This window comes from Molothrus aeneus, chromosome 1, assembly GCF_037042795.1.
Source record: "Molothrus aeneus isolate 106 chromosome 1, BPBGC_Maene_1.0, whole genome shotgun sequence".
NCBI lineage: Eukaryota > Metazoa > Chordata > Aves > Passeriformes > Icteridae > Molothrus > Molothrus aeneus.
In genome coordinates this window covers 79,222,552-79,240,208 of record NC_089646.1, presented here as the reverse complement: position 1 = coordinate 79,240,208, position 17,657 = coordinate 79,222,552, and the positions used below count along the sequence as shown (strand labels likewise).

At 38.8% G+C, this 17,657-nt stretch overlaps 1 protein-coding gene across 1 annotated transcript in view; it reads left to right on the top strand.

The window, feature by feature from the left end:
* TRIO (trio Rho guanine nucleotide exchange factor) overlaps positions 1-17,657 on the top strand; it is a 244,294-nt gene that overhangs the window by 53,535 nt on the left and 173,102 nt on the right. Inside the window, exon 2 of the mRNA XM_066559737.1 lies at positions 14,617-14,691. Coding sequence (XP_066415834.1) covers positions 14,617-14,691 — 75 coding nt within the window. The remainder of the gene's footprint in view (positions 1-14,616; positions 14,692-17,657) is intronic.

The window sequence follows — 17,657 nt, the reverse complement described above, 5'->3', positions numbered from 1 at the left end:
GGCATATGACATACAGTTAGCTTTACAGGTAAGATACTGGGCGTGCCACAGTATGTTGAAGTCCAAACTCAACTGAGCTACTAATGTGTGGTACCCCTGAATAGAAATACATGGGTGCAGTTGGTTTATGTAAGTAATTTCCTGTGTGTTTAATGGACTGGAATTTCAGAACTGGTTTAGCTCAATGGTCAGTTACTAGAACCAGCTCTTCACTAATGCAGTGCTGTCCTACTGTACTTTATCAGTGTGCAGAGATACCAGGCATGTATTGAATAAATAGTCCGTATTTTCTCTTAGTTTTTTTTGATTGTCAGTTTACGCATAAGAGACTTTTTTTTTAAAAATCCATATTATATTTATCTTTTGCTGTGTGATAAGGCATATGTGTTAATTATAGGCAGTCACTTTGTTGATATCCCTGTGCCTTCCTGCTAGAGGTGCACATATCCATGTGGATGGAGTGCCCTGATGTTGACCAGTAACTGTCAGTCTGTCCCTTAAGGAAGACAAAGATGAGTAATTCAGCCTACATTTTTTTAAACAATATAATATGTAAAGTGAGTTACAGATATTTGACTTAACATGGTAATAGTAGACTACTAACATGGTACTGATTAATCAAATTAAGAATCCCAAACCTGCTTTTGGTAATTACTGTAAAACTCTGGCTTAAGCTGGCACTGCCACCAAAAGGGAATGTTTGCTGTATTATGCTTGTGACAGTGCAGTGCATGGAACTTGATGGAGCCCATTCCTTGGCTTTTGGTGCATACATTTGCCCCCACAACCATTTCATGAGCTATCTATAACTCTTTGCACAGGTGTTTGTACCAGAAAATATAAAATATTTTAGTTTCATAGTGGACTTCTGAGTTAGCTTTTAATGGTTAAATCTTAATGCTAATAATTAACTACCTCCTTTTTAGAAAACTACAAGTAACTTTCCTCTAAATTTTTGTCCACTAGCTGCTAATATTTGCTTCCTGCCTGCCCTATCTGTATCATATTGCATTAATATGTTTGCTAGAAGTTGTTACAGTGTCTGGTATAATAAAGCCTTCAATTCAGTTGTAATCTATCTAATAAACTACCAGGTAGCAACACTGGGCTGAACTGGTGAAATTGAAGCGCACTAGAAAGTTTTACTTCCTACCTAGAGGCTCTGTAGCAATTCTTTCTTGCTATAACTCTAATCTAAGAGTGATTCAGTTATTTGGGTATAGCAAAGCAAATATTCAGTGGAGATAAGGGGCTATTGTTCAGAATCATAAGCCATTTCAAACAGTTCAAGAGCATCAAAAACCAGGAAACCACAATAAACTTGACTGTCACATTTAATTGGAAGTCTTTATGAGAAATCAAATTTTTAAATACCAATGCCTTTTAATGTGGAATAGTATGATCTTAATTGGAAAGGTAAAAAAAAATCTGATAAGGTCAGGGAGCTTATATCCACAGAAAGTCATTGAGCCAAAAGCCTGATGGATGACACTTAAAAAAATCTGGATGCAAGAACAGACATTTGAAAAGTGATTTTAATGGCAGTCAATTACCCAAAGAGGTCAAAAGCAGGCCTTCTGTAAGGATGGGATTATCTCACATCTGCCATCAACCCTCACATTTGGTAGACAACTTAAGCTTCTGTTATTGGCCCTGTTTCAGAACTCTTCTGGACTCATTCAAGGTATTTTCTCATAAATCCAAATAAACTTCAGCTTTGTTGATTTTTGAATCGTAAGTGAACTTCCTTTACAAAACAAAGCTCTCAAGAAGGCAAGCAGAGATGCTGAATTGTGGTGCTGTAACTTAGGTTCTTAATGTTATCATGCATATCATTATTTCAAGCATGAATGACAGAGTAAGTCCTGTTAGTTCAAAGTTTTGCTTCTTACAAGTCTCAAGTACTTCTTCATTGCTTTCCACAGACGTTGAGATGACAGTACCATTTTAGGTCTGCTTCGAAACCAGGGCATTTTTGTTGCTGCTGATAGTATTAGTGTTCTGACTAACATATCCTGCTAGCTTGCTTGCTGCTCCTTCTTTCAAGGGTTAGAAGCCACGGAGTTTGTGCTTGATGCTCAGTTACTAAATTCAGAACTCAGTTGACGCTGGAAGTGTACTGATTGGATAAATTGGGATAAATTTGTGTACAACTCGGTTGTGTGTGCTACTGGACTAAGTCTTCTTTCTGGTTCTTGTAAGAATGGAAGTACACCAAATCAGAGCATCTGCTGGAGGAAAGGATTTCCAGACATCTCGTACTGCTGTACATATACTTCAGGTTCTGTTTAGTAACTTCTGGACTACTCCTCCTGATACCTGTAAATGGAGAGTAGATAAAATGCTCCATCTGCTTTTATTACCCTTACGGTCAGGTACTGCCAATGAACTGACCTGTTGTCAGCATGAGCAAGGTTGATGTGGTGGTAATGAGGATAAAGTATATCAGGAGAACTGCATGTAGAAAGGACTTGGGAAGAAACGTTTTTGAATATCAAGTGTATTATGTGATGCTGGTTTTATACACTTGTGCTGAGTTAGGGAAGCATAAAAAGGAGGCTGTTAGATGTATCAGCTATGAAAACTTTTGGGGGAGTCTGTCCTGGAGAAGTTGCAGTCCAGGTCTTGCAGTCTAACTGTGCTCCGGGTACACTTCCCCCTGTGTTGAGTCCAGAATATATTCATTATCTGTCTATACCAAAATGGTTTGTGCTGAAAAATGATGTGATGCTACTTCCTATTCAAGCTTACAATAGCTGCCAGGCAAAAAAAAAGACTCAATAAACCTCTGACATGAGTTAATATCACAGGATTTTTCTTTTAAATAATAGTAGATATGAGAGTTGGCAATTTGAATTGCATGTCAGGGTGCTGGAGCTCAAAAGCAAGTAAGAATGACTTGTGTACAACAAAAGTGGCTCTGTACCAAAAGCACTTTAGTAAAGAATGCTTCTTATTTAATAATGTGCAAAATTTTTTTTTTGCCAAACTAAACAATACAGCAACTGTTGCTGTACTGATGCCACAAACTTGTGTTTTGATGGGATGAGGAGGGTTGGGTATGTAAATAATAAAGATGAAAACAGCTTTAGAGAAATTCAACTAATTCCCCTTTTGTTACTGTTCTACTCTACAGAAGTTAATATTTCTAATTAAGCTTGCTAGGTCACTTAGAAATACACCTATGGACTGCTAATTGGTTTTAGAGTTTAAAATCTTCAGAGACAATTTGTGAATCTATAATGATGTCAGGAACTGAAGACATGAAGGCAGAGGCATTGTTAAAATCTTACCTAGTGCTTTTAAAATACATTGTAGACTTCTGAAGTAATGGATTCATACACATGCCAAAGTACTTTGCTGCTTTTTAATGCAATTAAAATGTTAGCTCCTATTGTTGTCTCAAAGAGCTTTTCCAGGAAATCATATGCATTTAGAATTTTTTCTAGAGTGAGTCAGTGTAGTAGAAGACCAACAAACCCATTTTAATGAGCTTAAATTAGGCCAGTTTTGTGAACTTAATTAAAATACTGTAACTTTCAGTGGTTGAATCATTGTCATTACCCTGATTTGCAGATGGTATCACATGGTATCTATAGGATACTGTGTAATGCCTGGTAAGTCTCAGCATGTTGTTTAAAGGCATGGACCAGAGGAGCTTGAACATGCCCCTCTGAGGAATGCCCTCTCTTGAAATAAAATAATACAGAAAACATTTGCTAGTGTTGATATTTAGCAGGTAGTTTATGGAGGTGAATGGCTGGATAGTTTGGGCATGTAGCATCTTTGTGTTACCCATGCTCTCGAAAACTGAAGGCTAAAGCTGATGGATGAAATCTTGTTGTCTGTGCTAGCAGAAAATAAACTATATTTGTTACTTCAATGGGAGCAACCAGATCAGCGTCCATAGTTATGGTGTTAAAAATTTGAGCATGCAGTAGTGAATGCTCACAACTCTTAGGCTGCATTTATTGTGCTGGCAAGTAGCTGGAAGTAGTAAATTGCAGTCAAGTTTGAATAGCTTTTTACTAGTTTGGTCTATAAATTGAGCAATATTTCATACATGAGAGTTGAGAATTTGATACATACATGAGTTGAATGAGAATTTGATTAGTGTGCTTGGGAGTACAATGCAGTGTGTTCCTACTTTCAAATAACTGTTGTTCCCAAAGAAATATTAATGTAATTCATTGTAAGAAACATTATTGTAATAGATTCCAATTGCTTCACGATGCATGTGAATATTAAAGCTGTAGAAACAGTTATCTGAATGTCTTTGGAGCATTATATGTGCAGACTTCTGTCCTAAATAATACTGGGAGCTGCTTGCTTTGTCTTGTCTGTCTTGGTATTGCACATGCTACATACATATCCTTAATAAAAATGAGATTGAAGCTTATTTACTCATGACATGAGGACAGATGAGCTGCTGAGAACTACTGGATTTGGGTGCTGAGTCTGGGACTGTGCTTCTGACCAGAGTCGTGAAAGTGCATTTATAGTAACATGTAGCTGTTTGCAGAAATGGAAGAAAGTGAAGGCAGGATGTTAATCTTTTCATTGCAGTAACGTGGGCGCTGAGTAAGTTGGAGTTCACGAAGAAAACCCAGCCTTGATTTAGCTTAAATTTGTGTACTTCGGTAGCTGTGTTAAATGTAGCTCTAATGAGATTCAGGCTGCTTGCCTTTGTCATCTGAAGGAGATAATCTGCTAGAACAAATTTGATAAATGAAGAATGAAATCTCCCTTTCTTAGTCGTGACAATCTGCAAAATCCTTTCTGTTTATTCTTGTCTGGAGTCCGTTCATAAAGCTAAACGTGCTATGGGTCTTTTTCTTCCTAATGAAATTTCCCAAAGGGATCAGGAGGGGAGGATTTTCGGCAGTGCGGGGAGAGGAAGGTTGACGTGACTCCAAATCGCTTCTTTTTCTGCCTCCGTGCGGTTAGGGGGATGGATGCGGGGATGGATGCAGCTCTGGCAGCGCTCCCCCGAGCTGCGCGGTGGCTCAGCCCTGCACAAAGGCGGTGATGTAATGCGTGCTGTAATGCGCTGCCGGCTGCGGTGCAGGGGAGCCGCGCTGCCGCCCCCGCCGCTGCCCCGCGTCCCTCCCGGGGCGGCCATCGCTTCCTCGCCTGCTCTGCCTTCTATTGTCTTAAACGCATTTTTCTTTTTTTCTTTTTTTATTTTTTTTTTTTAAATTAATTAACGCGGCATGTATGGTGAGAACACACACCTGCTCCGAGTAATTCAGGCTAGAATTTCTAACGTAATCCTTGAGCAAGCGAGACGTGTGTTGGACATCCCTTTTGGCGTTCCGTGCTAATCTTGCTCTCCCTTAAAGGCAGGGAGGGAGGGAGACAGGTTGCTCTTAGCAACCGCTCACGTACTGAAAGTGAAATACCCAAGCTTTAATTCCCCTGCGGACTCCTCATTGCTACTCTCTTTTTTTACAAATTGGTTCCTTCTAACGAGTAGCATATGTTAATCAGTGTTTTAAGTAAAATCAGTTCAGTAAAGAGATATATCAGAGCATCTCCCTGTTCTAAAAGTTATTTGCCCCCTTTTAAATGCTTCTAACAGCCACACATCTGAAGTTTAAGGGTGGTATAAAACAAGCTGGGGACAATGCTTTTTCTCTGTCGTTTGGCTGAATAGGAACTTGACTGTTTTTGAATGCAGGATGAAGAAAAGCATCTCCCCCTTGTTACTCACATAGATCTTATGTATGTGCATTGTAATGTGTTAGAGAAGCTGGGATTCATCCTACATTTCCTGTGTCTCAAGGCATTTGGAGCTCAAGCTACTTACAGCTGCAAACTAATAAAATGGGAATTTGAAGGAGTGAAAGCTCTGCACAAATCACATTATTTGGCATACATCTTGTTGCAAATGGCTAGTTTTTCCACAGAAGGAATATGAAATATCCTGCAGAAAGAAAGGGAGGGAGGAGGAATATTCAACAAAAATAGTCGTTTAAGTACTAATGTCTCAAAATATGAATTTAACTGAGTATAATTTTTGCATATGTATTTCCATAAGGTGATGAAAATGTTGTAAAAGTGTGTGCATATTTAAAAAGAAAAAAGGGTGGAGAACAGGAAAAATACCATAACCAATAAATGCCTATTCTTGGATCTGTGAATGATAGAAAGCTCAAAAGGAGTACTTTATGGCATAAAAAGGTATTTTTAGTGAAGAATATGCAATCTGGTTTTGGGTATTATGATTGATTTCAGGGCTGATGGAAATAGTTCTTCCTATTGTTGCTCGGGATGAAACAATACAGGATGATTTTCAAGCTGTTTTAAGTTGCTTATTTTTACTGCCCTTGCTGTAGTCTTCATCAATTTCACTGTGGAAAGAGATTTCTCCAGATGGTGGTTTGGAACAAGAGCCAAAGGACATGATCTAAAGTGTTATGTTCCAGCTGTTGCTGCACAGAATTTAGAAGCTACTGCCTTCCACTTGATCTGTGTTTTGAACAGCAGAATAAGTAAGATTGCTTACAGATCTTGTTGTTTAAACAACTGTGTGTTAAACCCATTTTTTATAGGAGGCTGGGTACCCTCCTGATAGCCCTGAGAGTGTAGCATGACCCCTAAGCCATGAGTGTCTGTAGCAGCAGTGAGCAGGGTAAGTGTCTGACTGCAGTGAGAGCTGTGGGCTACTGATGGACACCCTGACAAAAAGGTTTGCTACCTCAGCAGGGCAATGAACTGAAGTATCACAGCACTTAGAGATGGATGAGCAGTTCCCACCAAAACAAATGAACTTCCAACAATGTCAGCAGGGCAGCAAGAACAAATTGAACATGGCTAAGGGACAGAAAAATTTAGGAACACAGCTCTTCTCATTTAGAAGGGGAAAACTGGTTAGGTTTTGATTGTCACACCTTAAGTTGCAGTTGGAAAATGGACTCTTGTACTTCTGTCTTGCACGTTTCATAGGATCGATGGGTAATTCAGGTTGGAAAGGACCTCGCTACATGGATAACTCTAAGCTTCTTGTTGCACACTTAAAAGGAAATCACAGATTTTTAGCAATGATTTAGCATTTGGAATTTTCCTTAACTTAGATTCTTAAGACAGCTCTTCAACGGGTTTTTCAGCATACACGTGAAGTCACTAATTTCCTGGTAATTGCTCCTAACTGAGGAATAGCTGAGTATGCCAGCTTCCAAGAGAAGCAAGGTTATTCAGTCTGTGAAGTTGATCTTGTCTGAGTATTTGCTGTCACTATACTAGCAGTCTTCTCTTGGCCCACATCTCTCTACATGACATTGTGCTTCTCCCATAATTTGTGGAGATGGGAGGTGTGTCCTCCTGTCAGGACAAAGCAGAGAGCTGTTGAAAATGGTAAGAGAGAACCTCTTAACGCTTAGCAAATATGCCAAAACCTGAAAGTGACTTCGAGCTAGTGTAACCTTCTAATGAATCTCATTTTCTTATTTCAAGACAATTTCTTAGCTGTCTGCTTCTGTGAGGTCCTGGTTGCCACTGCATACCGACTGGGTACAGATGTGGTGCAGTTCCCCACAGCATGTATAGAGAGTGCATAGAATGCAAAACAAAATGGGAATAGGAGGGACATTTCTGTGAGCTGTTGTGATTGAAGTCAGAGTTTGAAGGTACAATGTTTTTTAATGAGTGGGTCTTTAGCCTGATCAGAGCTGGAGGGAGTCAAAGGTGTACTGCTGGAGTTGCTTTGAATTCAGTACTAGGATCTTAACATTAAATGACTACATTGAATACTTTGTGTAAGCTCATGACTAAGGCTGCTGGCGCAACTCTGAAATCATGCCACTTCGATGGTATGCCCCTAAATTGTATCCTTGTTAAGTCCCCCAGTTTAGAATCTGGACTGAGAAAAATGAATGAATAAATGATGAATGACAAGGTTACTAATGTTGCCCAGTGATGTGTATGCCATGAAAAAACCTTCTGATAGTTCCTTGTTAGCTCTAGGAAGAAAGATCTGCAGTTTTAAAGATGCCATAACAGGTTTACCTAAAAGTTAGTGTTCCTGAGATGATTTTGAAACTGGTCATCTGCAAACTCATGGAGCTTGAGAAAAGATAGGAGAATTGCAGGATTTGCCATAATTTTCCTGAATTCTCTTGCTTTGTTGCAATGTGAAAGATGGTGTGAGATTTCTGAGCAGCACTGCATGTAGGCAATGTCTATAATGGGAAGCGGTAACAGTGCAGTTGGTGAATTGACAGCTCTGATTTTCTCTGAATCCTTTACTTGCATCCAGAAGTTAAGCCTACCATAAAACTGAAATTGGCACTTCAAATACTTGAGTTAAAATCAAAGAAAGCTATCAGTAATCACATAAGTGAAGTAACTTGAGTTACCTTTTGCTTGCCTTTGCCACTCCTTTGGGGTACATTCTCACAGATGGGTTTTTGCCATTTGCTGCTTATGAAAGTTCAGTTTTCTTTATCACCCTTGTCTTAGTAGTCTGATTTCATTTATAAATCCAAAGACTTAGGGAGTTCAGCAATCATTTTTTCTGAATGTGATTGAAAAAAAAAGAATCTAATGGTTCTGCTGACTTAATTATACTGGTTTCTCTGTGGTAACTTCAGAATAAGAATATTAAAGTTTTCATAATGGCTGCTTGTTGAATCTCCTCATGTCTTCTTTAAAATTATTTCTCACTGATTAATACCTTATTTAGAAATCTACTCACTGGTTGATTTTTAAAGCCTCTCCATATTAAAATGGAGAATAGGAAACTGCTTTGTGCTTTCTTTCTAGATACTTGAAAAATGTGGGACATAGTATGTAAGTTATTTACATCTGAGGTTTATCATAAACAGTTAACTGATAAACAAAGTTGAATAAACCTGTAGGATTCTGGGATTTAAGATCATCTTTAAAATTTCTGGGATGTCATCATCTTGTGATATGGCGAATGAATAAGGGCAAATAATGAAACCCTAATCAGTCTGTAATGCACTAATATAATTATGTTTGAGCTTCTCTGTGCCTCTTTTTTTTCCCCTCCTCTTCTTGCTTGATTAACTAAGAAGCAATTTGTCTTGAAATGTAGTTAAGATAGTTGTACAAATAAAGGGAGAATAGCTCAAAATTCAGTGTCATGCCACTGATGTAAGTCATGCTGTGAAACAGAAAAAATGCTAAAGACATCAACATATTGGATTCTTTTTGCTTAAATGTTGATTAGCTACACTTTAGAGATTTTCTTTTCCAAGATAAGGCTTAACACAAAGGGACTGACCAGTGGATGCAAGGAGTTGTGGAGAATGGTTTGCAGTTATGACTGCCTTGCCTGGATGAAGGACATTAGTGCTTTGGTTGGGAAACAGTGTCCTTCCCACTCATAGAAGTTGTTCTATCTCTTGATTTTTAGCAGATTTTTTCTTTTCACTTAAGACTAACCTAGATCAGTCCAGTTGTTTCCTAGTAATAGGTAATTAGCAGTTCTGAGTGCAATTTCTATGTGGGTTTTCTTTTTTCCTTCCTGTGGATCTTAGCATAGCATGTGGATTTTTTAGCAAAAAATCTATTGGATTAGGTCCATTGTAGTGAATAGAGTACTCTGTTGGAAAATAACTCACTGAAAGATGTTTCTTCGATTCAGCATGGGATTTCTATCGAGGAAGAGGTGGGGATTGAAGTCTGGTGCTAGAGTTAGCAGCCTGGCAGATGAGGCACTTGCTTTCTGCAGATGACACGACAGGGAGTCATCCTGAAGTCCAAAGAGAGCCTAAAGCATCAAAGCAATCTAGGTTGAGTCTGGCTTTTTTTGTTGGCGCCTGTTCAAAGGTACTGTTTTTATTTGCAAGGTGAAAAGCAGTTGTGTTATTAGGGGTGTGAATTTTTAGGATGAGAGCATTCCCTTTTGGCATTTGTGTTTTTCTTCAGCAAAATTTCAAGCCAGTTTCAGAAAAATTTCAAGTCAGTTGTGTGTGACAGCAATGGACGAGTGCTTGGTCAGCATTTTGGCTAAGAGATGCTGCTCTTAGCCTCAATTTCTGAGTCTTTTTGTTGTCCTAATTTCTGTTCCCATATTTTATGTTTCTTGCCATAACTGAACGATGCACATCACTGAAGCTACCTGAAGTAAACACTTGAGTGTTCTTGGGGAAGCTGTTTTCAACGTTGGTTTGTATCACAGTTCTGTAATCAAGTTGTTACCTTAAAAGATGGGCATATGATAATTTATCTGCTCCCCTGAATTGTGTGGCTGACTAGTTACTGATCTTTGCAGTGCAAGATGATTAGCACAGTTACCTCGTTTCCTTCAGCCTCGCCATTAGGCTAATCCTGCATTTGTCTGGGTTGTGTGAATTGCCACACTGAGTACCTATTTCCTGTTACCCCTCTAAAGGTGACTTTCTTGATGTATTTCAGTGCCTCTGGGAAGTTTCAGCAAGCTGGGTATCTGGGGAGCAGCTGAGTTCCCGGTATGCTGTCATTTCTAGGCAAAAGGGGGCCATGTTACACAGGGTTACTCTCTGTCCTCCAGGACAGATGGACGGGCTGCTCTGCAGCCAGGTTGTCACCATGGGATTTGGGAACGCTTGCAGTCCAAATGAGAAGGGGCTGTCCTGGCCGTTCATAAGGGTTTCTCTGAAACATCGTAGGGTGATATCTCTATCCCAAAATGTTGTCTTTTCATGGATCTTTTAACTTGGATAAAATTATATATTGCAGCAAAATATCTTAGCTTCATACAGCATGAGAAAAAAGGTTAATATAGACAAGTCTGCTGAATCTGGCTAATTGATGGTGTCTTCAGGCTCTGAAGTTGTGGGGGCAAAGAGAAAATGGTGTGCTTGTGGGGTAGACTTCTTAATTTTCCAATGTATAAAATGTTTAGGTGACTGTTTCTTGATTCCATGTTGTAAAGATCTCTTTAGTTGTGTGATACAGCATTTAAATAGCTGTTTTTTGATAAGATTCTGTTTAGTAGGAAACTGTATATGATAACTCAAGGGATTGTGTAATTGTGTAATTCTTCATGAGGACTGGGGGGAACCTCCTATATTGAAATGGAATACATAATTGTGTGTTACTTATTCTTCTGAATATACACAAGTAAATAATTAATTAGCATAATTTGAGCTTCTTTCCTCTTTGCTGGTAGTTAGGCAAAAACACGTGTAGGGTGTATGTTACAACAGAAGGGCATCTACTACCTATTAAAAATGCAAAACTGTAAAATGAGTATTCCTTTAATAGGTATTGAAAATATGACGGACGGTTTTCCAGTTTAAGACTGAAACGGTCTTTAAAAGATGTAGGACATAATATTGAAAACAACACTTTTAAAATCAGAGTGCCTCATTTTGGGCGGAAGAGCATAAGTACCATAGGCGCACATTGTGCTTCCAAAGGAGAAGCGTGTGTCGTGGGAGCGGTACCCGCCGCGGCGGGGGTTGATGGGGGCCGGGGCTTGGCCGCGGGGATCGGGGCTGGCCGCGGTGCCCGCCCGTGCGCGCGCGGGGCGGGAGCTGCGGGCACTGCGGCGGCACCGCGGCGGCGGGAGCTGCACCGCCGGCCCGGCAGGGGTGACGTCACCCCAGGAACATGTGATGCAGCCGGCTGGCGCGGAGGATGCTGAGCTGTGGAGGGAGAGATTGGTGCAGATATTTATGGCATTTCATTTGAGTGTGGTAAATGCCTTTTAATTTTTTTTTAAATTAAATCCTCAAATCCTCACATCCACGAATGTTTTGTGGAGAAGAGGCTTTAAGAAGGGGGAGGGAGGACCCACCCCAAGCCCTTAAGACCTGCTTATATTGCTGGTTTTTATTTTATTTTTGCTTCGTTGGAGATAAAAACGATACTTTCCTGCCGTATTCACCCTGTTTGCTCCCCAGCATTCTTTCATCTGTTGTAATCCCTACAGTCTTTTCAGTTAAGCTTTAACACTGCAGAACTGGAATAAAAATAGACTGTTTAGAGCAGCAGGAATATGATAATCCAAGGCAGTCAGCCTTAAGGATATGCAGATGCAGAACATGAGCCAAGCACTAACATATTTGCTAGGGTGTTTACCTTGAGCGGCCCCTTAATAGTCAGAGAAATGTTAGCTAAATGTTTCTCGATTCTTACATGCCACAGGCAAAGTAAAACGTGCAGCTACTGCGCATCATCATCCGAGGTGAAGTAGTTTAAGGGCTTAGAAATCTGAGCAAGCAATTGCGGTAACATCAGTGTCTTGGGTAATTTTGAGCTAAGAGAGACAGCAAAGTACAGCGCTAGTTTCTGCATGCTTTTTAGGTGAGGAGAAAGTGTTTTCTACCTCTGAATTTACTGTAAAGAAAAAGAATTGCCATGGTTGATTTGAAAGCTGAGCGTGCTAAATTGGTATTAAGCTTATGGTGGGTAGCTCAAAGCACATTAAAAAAACATTACCTCTGGAAGTGTGCCTGTATGCCTTAGCAGTCAACTGAAGCCCAAATATATCAAGGTGGGAAAGGGTATTTGCTGTCTTTTTAGGTGATTTATTTAAGCCCAGGCTTTTTCTTAAAGCTATTTAGAATTTTAGTCTATAACAAACAGAAATGTAGTAGGAACAAAACTGTAGGCAGTTTCAGTAAAGGGCTAATAACCATAGCCAGTTCTCTGGAAGAGTAATAATGCATGAGGTTCTTTTTGCTGTGTTTTAGAATCTTGAGAGCCTAGGTGCAAACATGAAAGTAAACCCCGCATGCTTTGCCAGTCTGGAGTTGCTGTGTAGTTGCAAAATACTGTCCATCATGTAGAAACCCTCATGCTTCATGGTTACCCAAGGAACCAGTTTTCCCAGTCTAGCCTTTCTTAGAAAGTGTACTGAATTTTGGGATTATTTTTGGTCTGTGGTGTCCATGGAAAAAACAAAGAACTAGCCAGGGAACATCTGGCTGGAAGTTGATTTGTTTTGTTTTCTTTTGTTTGCATTCTGTGAGTGCTGAGACAATGCCCTGGTTGAACACTTCAGTTATGCTGAACTTGAGGCACCCGTTGCTGACATTTGTCTGAACACGTTTTAAAAATCCCCAGTCATGGATAGGCCATAGTCTTCCACAGGCAATCCCATGACCTGTTCACAGTTCTTTCCTTTACAAAATTTCCTGCCGTCTAGTAAACCTCTTGCTGTAATTCTAAGCTTTTAAATTCTGTAGGCTTTTGTCACCAGTAGGCTTTATGTGTTCTGAGGACTGCCACCACATGTTCCTGCAGTTCTTCATGCAAAACAGATGCATAGATGATGACATGCAAATACCTGACCATCTTTGTCCCTTGGGTGTTGTGCTTGGGTCTGTTTTGAAGGGTAGTGCCCACAACTAGATACTGTACTGGCACAGGAGTCTCAGTGCTGCTCTCTAGAGTAGAAAACCTCTGATGTAATTTACGTATGGGATGCCCTGAAGTATAGGTCTTATATTACTTGATGACACTAGTTTGATGCCTTCAAGTTTTAGTTTAGAAATGCACAGCTTTTTCATTTAAGCTCAGAACCTGAGACCAAAGGGTATGAAGCATTTGGATATTTTTGAGGAAGATTCTTAACAGGACTTTTGTGCTTCATTAGTTATAGAGAAGCAATGAGCTTCCCCCTTACCCCAGCAGAGGTACTTTCTTTGGATATAGGATTATTTTAAACAACACATGAATCCAAACAGACCAGGAAGGATTGTACACATAAGTTAGTTGAAGATGTGTCACCCAGTTCTTCTTGTAAGATGAAAAAAATCAGCTTAAATATGACCAATTCTGTATTGTACAGGTGAAAAATAATGGAAAAACATGCTTCCCAAATCTTCCTTGTCAAAGAAGGAAGAACTTCAGAATTTGGCCACAGAATTAGAGTAGTAGAAATAGGAAGCAGAGAGGGAGGGACGAGCTGGTGATGTGCTGCTTTGCAACACTGACTGTAATCACTCACCTTGGGCACTGTATCATACTCCATGTGTGTACAGAGTTTGTATGATAAAATGTCCTCTCAGTTGTGAAATGCTGCTCCTGTCAGGCAGCAGAAAAAATTTCTGCTTACAGAAGTGATTTAAAAAGAAACATTTCATGTAAATAGTGTTGGGGATTTTTGATGGGTTTTTTGTGTTTTTTGAGTGGGTTGGGGTTTTTTGATGGGGTTTTTTGTTTGGGTGTTTTTGTTTGTCTTTGTTGTTGTGGGATTTTGGGTGGGGTTTTTGGTTTGGGATTTGGGGTTTTTTTAATGGTAATTGTTCTAAGCATACCTACTTCTTATAGCTTGATACTCTTCATCCCTACTGGAAAGAAAAAAAAAAAGGAAAAAAAAAAGAAAGTGGGATTTGGAATGCATAAAAGCCACGGGATCAATATGATAGTTTTTATTAACTGATGAAGAAGGCTAATTCTGGAATCTTGTTTTCTACTGAGGTTTGCTAACAAGCCATGTTATTTGTGTTAAGCTGGTCAAAGTGATGACTTGTCCATTAATACATCTTTAAAATTTAGTTTATTTTTTGACAGACTTTTATTGTAAGGTTATCTTAATTCTTGTAATCATAACATTCAGAATATATTCAAAAGATAAATGTTTTTCAGTGCATTCATTAAATGTAGAAGTTGGGCTTGTCTGTATTTTTGACTAATCAACTTCTCTTCTTTTTTCAGGGTTTCGCAAAAATGATGAAATGAAGGCTATGGAAGTATTGCCAATTTTAAAGGAAAAAGTTGCATACCTTTCAGGTACAGTTATTTTCTCTTTTAGAATGCCCAGCTGTGTTGTTAGTAGCATGTAAAATGATATTTTAAATAGCTTAAATATCATTACAAAATTAATGGAACGCTATGGCAGCACTGATTCCTGTTGGATATCTGAAGCATAACATAAGCATTTTGAAAGGCATAATAAAGGAGGTATTTGTTTTCTTGAATGTGGAACATTGCTAGTTTTTGTCTTGGTCATGTTAAGTCCTGCATTCCCCCTAGCCACTCATCATTATTTACAGCAACTTAGAACCTGCTGTACCAATGTCATATTCCTTTTCTTCTGGTTCTTCTGATGGGGAATTTTACAGACATGCCTTTGTTATTGACCCATCTGCAGCATATTCTGGAGAAATATCTGTTGCGGAAGTGAATTACAGTTGCCTGTCTTTTGAAGTACACTTAGTATTTTCTTTGTGAACTGACTTAGCATGTAATTTTAGGAAATTCCAGCATGCACATTGAACTGGTTGGTTACTGAAGAAGTTATAGCAGGAGGATTGAAAAGTGGGATTTATATGAGTTAGTATCATAACATAGTCTATAACTTTATAAGTAACTTTACTTGGTGGAATGATGGGCTGAGGTGCTTATTTTTTTAAACTGCATTTTGGTGTGACTTTCTATTGGGATTAAACACCATCATTCTCTCAGCCATAATCTTAGTGTCAAATGATTTAGAGGGAGTCTCATATTTGCAAGTGGTTTTTTGGACAATTTTTCAAGAATGACAAAAGTAAAGCTTTTGTCTTAAATATTAAAACACATAAAATTATTCCTGCAGTTGTAGTCTTTAAGAGATTTGCTGGGCATGGATGCTGATGCTTGCAAATACAGCCTATAGTACGTGTTACTTTATCCCATCCACTCTGCCAAGTTAAGTAGAGGTACAACGCAAAAAGGTGTGTGGATGAAGGTTTTTGTTTGTTTGTTTTCTTCTTTTTTTGTTTGTTTTTTTTTTTTTTTTCTTAAAAGTTCCTGGCAATTGTAATGAGCAAGACTAGTTTTCCTGGCAGCATAGTAACTTGGGAATTGTAGTGCTGGTGAAGACTTGCTTAGAACTCTTATTTTTAGTAGGAAAGAGGAGAAAAGGGGGTTAAGCACAGTTTTTCAATCCCTCATTACTTTTTGGACCTAGTCTTATGTCGTTGAACAAAAATGAAGTCAGTTTTTACTCCAAAACCTCTGAATTTTTAAGTTGTCTGGTACTTAGTTTAGACCCCTTAAAAGGGATCTGAAAAATGATGGGTTTTTCTAATGTTAATTTGTAAGCAGATGGCATTCTGAAAGGCATTAATTCAGTGAAAGTGAAATGGGCCAAATGAAACATGAAGATAAATTTAAGGAGAGATGATAAATTGTGAACCAGAATAGCGGAGGTGTTGGCAGAAATAAATGGTTGCCAACTTGCTTGTGTGAAGGTAGCAACTCCTAATGGAAAAATGGAGCAAACAGCTGTGGGCAACAAGACTGGCTGGAACTGGTCTGCCAGAATCCATAGTTTGACATTTCCATTGCAAGTGAAGCTCAAATGGAATGAGATACATTAGTCGTGCAAATGAGTTAAGAAGCCCTGAAGTACAACAACCTGCAACTATACTCTTCAGTGTGTTCTCCCCCTTCCCCCAAAAAAGTACCACCACCACTAGGACCTAACCACTGTGCAACTGTCAAGCTTTATACCTGGGAACACAAAGATATTTGTTCATTTGGTTTCATTCATTGGTTTACTGAACAGATTTTCACCTAACTGAGAAGTAAACTGCTTGAGTATTGGATGTCTTACCACCTGAAACAGTTACATCTCTAGGTTTTTCTATGAAGTCCAAATACAGTCTTGGTATAATAATAATAATAATAATAATAATAATAATAATAATAATAATAATAATAATAATAATAATAATAATATAATTTTTTGTGTTAAGTTTAAACTGAAACATGTCAAAGTACAAATATTATAATTCATATCTCTACACATACCTCAGCAAGGAGAGCATTTTCTTACAAGGTGCAGTTATCTTGGTTTCATGTAAGGACGTAGCCCTTGGTAACTTGTCTTGCCATAAAAGGCAACTGTTTAGCTTTTTTTACTGGAGTACTTTATAACTAGGTTAAAAGGCATTTCTTTAAAAAGCTGCACTACTCAGCCTGTTGGACTTTAGTGCCATTTGGAGGCCATTGAGAATACTGCTGTTAGTGATGTGCACTAGACAGAAATGATGTGTGTTAGGTGACTCACGTGAGTTATCGGATAGGTGTTTGTGTGACACACTTTGGCATAAACAGAATATCTCAATAGTGGGGTGGGGCAGTATATCAAAGGAAATGGATTAAAATGGAAGTGTTACTGATGAAAGCAGTAGTAGTGTAGTATGTTTTTGTTAAACATTAATAGGTGGTTTAGTTGGACAACAACTATTGCAAGACAGGAAATTCCCACTGATGCCTCATGCATTGTTGCTTTTAACTTTCCCGTTTGTGTATGACACAGGAGCATCAGGAACAAAGGAAATGAGAGTTAGTTATTGTAAGAGGCCTAAGAAAGCTGTCATTAGAGCTGATGAAAAAACCCCAAGTATTAGGGACTTTTTAAAATATTATTATTTGCAATTTTGCCACCTGTTTTAAGATGGATAGTCAAGTTCTTTTCATCTAAAATCAAGGCTGTATTAATTTATTACTCATCTAGGCCTGGAGTTTGTAGAACAAAGTTTGTCTCTGATGTACAAAAGTTTCAGGATATGATTTATCAGAAATTCAACCACCATTTCAAAAAATGGTCTTCTTCTGTGACATACATGGAGCTGGAGCCAACTGAAGTGGCATCCAGAATGACTTAAAAGTGCTGTATTGAAAAACTGCATGATAGAGGAGTTGCAGTGTGGGAAAGGCCTGGAGGACTGGTCTGAGGTGGCTGCATGTAACAAAGCATTTGCTTAAAA